At 38.0% G+C, this 6984-nt stretch overlaps 1 protein-coding gene across 1 annotated transcript; it reads right to left on the reverse strand.

Annotated features, from left to right (window-relative positions):
* Window positions 1-2826: 2826 nt before the first annotated feature.
* On the reverse strand, window positions 2827-6753 carry LOC104224167 (probable linoleate 9S-lipoxygenase 5). Its single transcript, XM_009775752.2, has 9 exons — window positions 6455-6753; window positions 5891-6168; window positions 5537-5777; window positions 5099-5425; window positions 4915-5000; window positions 4625-4732; window positions 4234-4538; window positions 3870-4133; window positions 2827-3770 (listed from the first exon to the last, which is right to left on the reverse strand). Exons 1-9 carry the CDS (start codon window positions 6624-6626, stop codon window positions 3017-3019), a joined length of 2535 nt encoding a protein of 844 aa, XP_009774054.1. The 5' UTR covers window positions 6627-6753; the 3' UTR covers window positions 2827-3016.
* Window positions 6754-6984: the final 231 nt, after the last annotated feature.

Raw genomic sequence — 6984 nt, forward strand, 5'->3', positions numbered from 1 at the left:
CTTGGGTGAAGGAGGTTGCGGTGGCTCTTGCCTATTTTTCATATAAGCTTGTTTTCCTTTCTCGCTAAATAACTCAGTGAGGTATCCTTGCTTCAATAGATGATCTACTTCACTCTGCAAGAATCTACATTCGGAAGTTTTGTGCCCGTGATCATTGTGGAATTCACACCAATGATATGGATTGCGTCTACTTGGATTTGACCGCATCTCTTTTGGCCACCGTACCTTATCTCCCATGCTTCTTAAAACAGCTACGAGCTCGGAGGTAGAGACATTAAAATTATATCCGTCGAATCGTGCCTTTAAACTTCTGTCATCATCTCGTGATTCTTGTCTGTTCCGATCATTCCTGAACTTTGAAGAAGAGCCAGAGTCCCTGTTCCTCGATTTTTGATCATATTGCTGGCTATCTTGTTTCGACCGTGGGTCTTTTCCTGCAGGTCCCATATATGGATCGTACCTGTTTTTACCTGATCTTTTTTCGGTTTCTGATCTTCGGGGACCACCCCTTTCTTCATGATGAAACTTAGGTACGGTATCTTCTTCAATTCGCAGCTTCGTACTATACCTGTTGTAAACATCATTCCACGTGGTTGCAGGAAATTCTCGAAGGCTTTCTTTGAGTCGTCTCGTGGCTTCAGAACTTTTGTCATTTAAATTACTTGCAAAGGCTATTGCAGCCCAATTGTCAGGCACACGAGGTAGAGTCATTCTTTCACGCTGGAATCTATCAACAAAATTTCTAAGCAACTCCGAATCCCCTTGTTTGATTTTGAAAATATCTTCCATTCTTTTCTCAACCTTTTGTGCTCCCGAATGTACTTTAATAAAAGAATCTGCAAGCTCAGCAAAAGAATTAATAGAATTTTCAGATAAAAGAGAATACCAGGTTAATGCACCCTTAGTGAGTGTTTCTCCAAATTTCTTGACCAGTACTGATTCAATTTCTTGTTTGGTCAAGTCGTTGCCTTTCACGCCCGTTGTAAATGCAGTCACGTGGTCACGTGGGTCTGTAGTACCATCATATTTTGGAATGTCAGGCATTTTGAATATTTTCGGAATCGGAAGGGGAGCAGCACTTGGCTTCCATGGTTGTTGTGAATATTTGTCCATGTCTACTCCTTTTATTACAGGCGGAACTCCAGGGATTTGTTCAATACGCTCATTTTGTTCCTTAATCTGTTTCTGCAAGGTTAGTACTAAATTTTGCAAATATGAATTATTTGAATTACCTGGTCCCCCTTCATGTGGTTCACTGGGGGTTGCTCCGTTTCCAGAATTATCAAGACCAGAACGAGGATTTTCCAATGTATTATTATTAGGAGTTGGTGTGGGTGGTGCAGCAGGCAATCGACTAACAAGTGCCTGAAGAGCTTTGCCGACCTGTGCATCAATTAGCTTTTGTAAAGCTTCAGTTGTAACTCCTTCAAAATGTTCAGATTGTTCTTGTTGATCAGCACGGGATTCAGTAATAGGAGTGCCTTCACGAGATTGCCGTGGTGAATCTAGAGGGGAGGGAACCATGTCCTCTTGATTTTGATGAAATTGATTTTCATGGTTTCCCAATGTATTATTACTGTTATTGTCGGTGTTGTTGTTTGACATGGTGACGACAGTCGACAAGATATAGCTTAAAAGAAAAGATTATCAGTTTCCCGGTAACAGAACCAATTTGTTTAACCAAAAATTTAGGTCTTTGGTCAAAGCTAAAAATAAATTCGGGTTACTGATAATCAGGAGATGAAATTAAAATACTTTTGAGAATGATGGTAAAATAGTGAATAATTTTGTATGTCAATGAGTTCCCAATAGTATTCCGTGTCCTTACAAATGATGATACTTCTTCCTTTTATAGGTCATTCTAGGTAAAGGAATGAAGCCTCAGCTTTAATGGTATAATTATGGGTAATAAATGATACTAAATAAGCCGTTACACAATCATTCTTATTAAATACCAATTTTCTAACGTATCAGGTATTTAATAATGAATTTGGACTTCTTTCTGTCATCAGATCTTTGTCTTTAATGCCTTCTAATCCGCTGGCTTTAAATGACTTGAATTGGTACGAGACCCGTATCTGCACTTCGTCTCGTGCCTATTTAAATTCCTCTTCCTGTGGCTGTCTCCATCCGTGCCTCTTAGTCAATTGTTGCGCTTTGACCATTTAACCAAACCACGTGTCATGCCACGTCATCTTTAATATAAACTCAGTTTTTCCCAATACAAGCACCATAAGAGCTAATTTTACACCTGCAATGTCTGGGCAAATATCATATCGGAAAAACAGGAAGACATGCTAGGTATTTAAGGGAATTGGTTGTAGTCTCTTAATATGATTTAGGACCATCTTTACCACCACTTGACCTCGCCTATGATGTTGAGTCAGGTCTAAGATACCTTTTACCGGAAGACATAAGCTTGAGTTCAAGTCTCAACATCATCCATAATAAAAGAAGAATTTTCACATATTTGACCAATGAAAAAGAACCAGGTCCGTACCTGAACGGTGCATGGAACATATAAATAATCAAATACAAGGGTGTTCTAAGTTTAAACTTTTGAATGAATTCATTACACAACTCCAAAATATAAATACATGCAAATAAACTTGTAGGAACCGTAGTAATAAACCGTAATAATTAAAGAATTCATGTTTCTAGCTTAGTTTTGCCGCTGTTAGCACTAGAACAGTGGTATATATCACTATCTTTTTCCGTTTGATGTGAGCCTGCACACACTTCTCGTTGAAAAATAAAGAACTTATAGACGATAATTTCCTCCCTATTTGGTGGCTAGCAAATTTTCCATATGAGAAAACAAACTGATGGACAAAATTACAATACCAGCTTTCGTTTATAGTAGAAATAGTTATAAAACTTCATTAGATAATTCAATATATAAGTCACAAACTGGTGCTGGTTCTCTTTTAATTTCAAACTAGATAATTAGGAAGCATATTATTGAAGCCTGGTGCGAATAAAGTTGTCTTATCCAAATGATGGTAAGATAACAACTTTATATTGAGACACTGTTGGGTATTCCTTTACCAGTAAGTCCTGGTTCACTTGTAGGATAGAGCAATGTATATGGCATCTTAACAGGCCCGATCCTGTTCTTCAATTTTGTGTCATTGTTCATCTTCATAATTTTTTCCTCAATTTCAGCCAGCTTTTTGCCGAATCTTTCTAAAGCTTGTAATGGTTCTTTGTCCTTAGTCCACTCAGGAGTGTCTCTCTGGCCAAGGTAAATTTCATCTGAAGAATGTATCGACAAAATCTCAATAGCAGAAATTCCAATTAGAGTCTGTAGTTGGGGTGTAATTGTCCTCAGATATCCCTTTTCAGGGTTCGTCTTCAGATCTTCATACTCAGGACTGCCTGGCTCAGGCATGAACCTTCGGCTCATTGAAGGGCGATTTGGTAGGTAGCCACCATAAGGATACTGCCCAAAATTGATTGCTGCATGAAGAGCAGAAGCAATCCAGATAATTATATTGCATGAGTCAATCAGCTCTTTGAGCGTTTGCATTTTAGGCCACCAGGGCTCAGATTTCCTGTCGCCATGTCCATCTTCTCGGACTTCCTTCCACCAGGCTTGAAGTTCAGTGTCTTTCTTAATCATGTCATCTGTTTTGTAATAGTAGCTGCAATACTCCTGAACCCAACTTTTGATTGCTGACCATATTTCTAGACCGTCCACAGCATATGGATAGTCCTCAATTAGTAGGCGGATACCTTGTTCCGATTCAGGATCCTCAATTGCCACACCTCTACAACATAATAAGAAGAAAAAGTATTTCATGAGTATTTATTTCAATGTAAATTTTTTGAATCCTCTAAGTAAATTCCAGGATTAAGTAGTGAATTACCTCTTGATAAGATCAGCGGGAAGGGCTTGATCAGGAAAAGTCCAATCCTTGTAAGCTACTGATGTCATCTCCATAGCATATTTTGTAGGGAAAACTGTTTGCTCAAGAATTCCTCCAGCATTAAGTAGGGTCTGTCTAGCCAAGGCATTAATGTGCATTGTATCACGGAAGTGAGGATGCAAAAGCTTATAGATAGGATGAAGCACACTTAGCTGCCTGTTTGTCGCGATCACAAATGGCTCAATTGCAGCATGAGTGTGTAACCTGAGAAAAAAACAGATATATAGTTCAAGAGTTTCTTGATAACAAAACAAACTAAATTGATGATCATTGCCATGTAAAGGCCTTTTGCGAGTTTAAGCACCAGTGGCTGATTAGCTGATGAACTCCAGAGTCATTGACTGCGACATAAGCTTTAGCCAATTGCCATACGGAAGCCTCAATGCCTTCTTCATGTGGTGTAAAAACTTCGCTTATGGCACCAAGTTGATCTCCATCTGGATGAGGCAAGCTTAGTTCAATGGCTAGTGGCTTCAAAGTCCCATCTTTCCGTAGAAAAAGGATTGTTCTTGAGGAATAAATTTTTGTACTTGTCATATTGATCTGCCTCACATATGGCATAATTGTGTCATGATGATCTAATATGAAAAGCTGATTCGCCTTGATCGCCTAGTAAGGTACAAATTTATCAGATGCAGGTCCAATTTAGTTAAAAACACCTATATCAGAAGCATTATAAAATCAACTCATAAAACCTCTTCTATAATGAGTCCATCTAACTGATTTTGTATTTGTTCTCTGGTTATTTTGCAAGTTTGGTCACCATAGACTTTTGGGTCCAGCTTACTAGTTGGAGGGAACTCCTGCAGAAAAAGAGTTTCAGCTCATAATTTTTCAACTAAAAAATAAATAACTGCACATTCCTCCATAGTGATGAGAGATAGAGATAATGCGAAGTTCGTTTAAAAGGTAGGACCTAAGGTTCCTTTTTCCTTGCTTTGTACTGAGACAAGACAGAAATAGTAGATGGAAAAGTGAGTTTTACCTTAAGGGCACAAATGCAAACAGGGTTTATTCCAGCCAACATCTCTCTTGCAAATTCTTCATCAGTCCTCCAAGCTGACTTATCCTCTGTTGCAACAATGTAAAACTTTGAGAAAGCACAAAGCAAAAAAGAAAGATTCCCACAAAGGGGATTGACTTACTGTTACTCTTTCAATCAAAAGTACCTTTAATAACCTGTGGCATTGGATACTTAAGAAACCCCTGACCAGCACTTTGAATAAATTCCTTGAGCATATGTGTAGTACTTCTCTCCAAAAGATCATTTGGAAGATTGATTCCTTCTTCATAGATTTTTAATATCTCTTCAAAGCTGTTGAACTCATTGAGGCTGATGTTTGCTAAAGACTCGAGCTCAGGAACAAGGAGCTGAACGATGACCTTAAGTGCTATACCGACAAAATCTGTCATCTTTAGGGGTGCAAATTTCTCATCCCTTGGAACATAAATACCAAAGCTCATTAGCAGTGGCAGCCGGCTCTCCGAATTAGGATCTGCACAAAAGTTGAAGAAATTATACATACTGAATAACATTAGCCTTTTTTTACAGCAAAACAATCAGATACTGCTCATAATAATGATCAGTTTGATGCAGAGATGATAACCTGTCTTGGTTGGTGGTCTCCCGGTTCTGCCTCTACGCGGATAAGGATACTTTTCAGATCCTCCTAGGATTGGCCTAACATAATCCGAACCCTTTTCTGGATCTCCAAGGTCATTGTAATAAGCATAGTCATAAACTCTATCCCACTCCTCAAGCTTACCAGTTCCATTTCCTCTCAAGTTCAGCAACTCTTCTTCCCTATACCAACGTAACGGTGCTGGAGTTTCACTTGGAAGCCAAGCCTGCATCAAGTAAACAAAGTTCTCTCATCATAAATAAAACCACTAACAATAGCCTAGTGACTCTTCTTCTTTTCCTTTTGTGAAAAGTCAATGTTGTTCATGTTATACTTGACCTGATTGACAAAGAAAACGCGGTCTGATTTGTACTTTTCAGCTGGATAAACCCAAGAATTGCAGACAAAATGTATGCTGTCATGACTTGGATCATCAACTTCAAGAGTCAGTTTCTTGAGGAAGAACTCACTAGGATTAAAGTTCTTGATAATGAATGCTCCTGGAGCTCCAACTTCTTCATCCCAATCAAATGTGACATTAAACTTTGATTCATTGCCTGAGTTATTCTCATCTCTCAAGTGTGTAGGGTTCCCAAGTTTCCCTTTCATTTCTTTCCCTTCAAAAATAAAATTATCAACTTTTAAATCACATTATTCAAGAAAAACTCATATATCAACTTAGACCAGTGGTACATATCAACAAGTATGCCCTGGTTCCATGCAAGTTATAGGCGACCATGCACATCCTCACTGACCATGTTGCTCCATTTGTTCATCTCAGACCAATATTTATACAATATATATATACACATATAGTACTAGAAGTTCACTATATTTTCAAATCGCAAAAAGATAAATACAATGAAGCATAAAAAGTGGAAATTTTTTGAAAAAGGAAATCACCTGAATCTCCAGTAAAAGAACTGATAAGCTGCAGGGTGACCTTATGCCCAAGAATCTCATAAACAGCCTGCTGTTGAACAACTTCAGATGGAGCAATGTCTAAAGGTCTCTTTTTAATCAGTACAACAGTGCCATTGATTTTTTTATTTTCAAGTTTACTAATTGATGCCATTAACTCTTTGACTCTTTGTATATGAAGGGAACAAGCAATCAGCAAAAGATGACTACTAAGGATCTTTTGTGTTGTTTAGGCCAAATGAAAGAAACTCTGAATTTATAGGCAAAGGACACGGTTGTGTTATGATCAAGACACTTCATTTATTTTTTATATTATAGACAAATGTTAGTGAAACGAATTACACTTTCAAATGGAATTTTACTTTTATAACTAAAGCGCTGGGGTGGTAGATCAATTAAATTTCTAAAGATTCTTGAAAGCTTCCTGATTACTTAGTAAATAGTAATAACCTTGTCATGGTTGTGTTAGTCGCTAGTTTGTGTGCATCTATTCTATTTCCTACTAGCACAAA

The sequence above is a fragment of the Nicotiana sylvestris genome, chromosome 1 (assembly GCF_000393655.2).
Source record: "Nicotiana sylvestris chromosome 1, ASM39365v2, whole genome shotgun sequence".
NCBI classification, from domain to species: domain Eukaryota; kingdom Viridiplantae; phylum Streptophyta; class Magnoliopsida; order Solanales; family Solanaceae; genus Nicotiana; species Nicotiana sylvestris.

What these genes read in the sequence shown, in the direction of transcription:
- LOC104224167 (XM_009775752.2), bottom strand. Translation starts at nt 6,626, where the DNA reads ATGGCATCAATTAGTAAACTTGAAAATAAAAAAATCAATGGCACTGTT. An exon ending in TTTGCATTTGTGCCCTTAAG is followed by an intron (nt 4,733 to 4,914) that starts GTAAAACTCACT and finishes CTTTTTCTGCAG; the next exon opens with GAGTTCCCTCCAACTAGTAA. An exon ending in ATGGACTCATTATAGAAGAG is followed by an intron (nt 4,539 to 4,624) that starts GTTTTATGAGTT and finishes GTACCTTACTAG; the next exon opens with GCGATCAAGGCGAATCAGCT.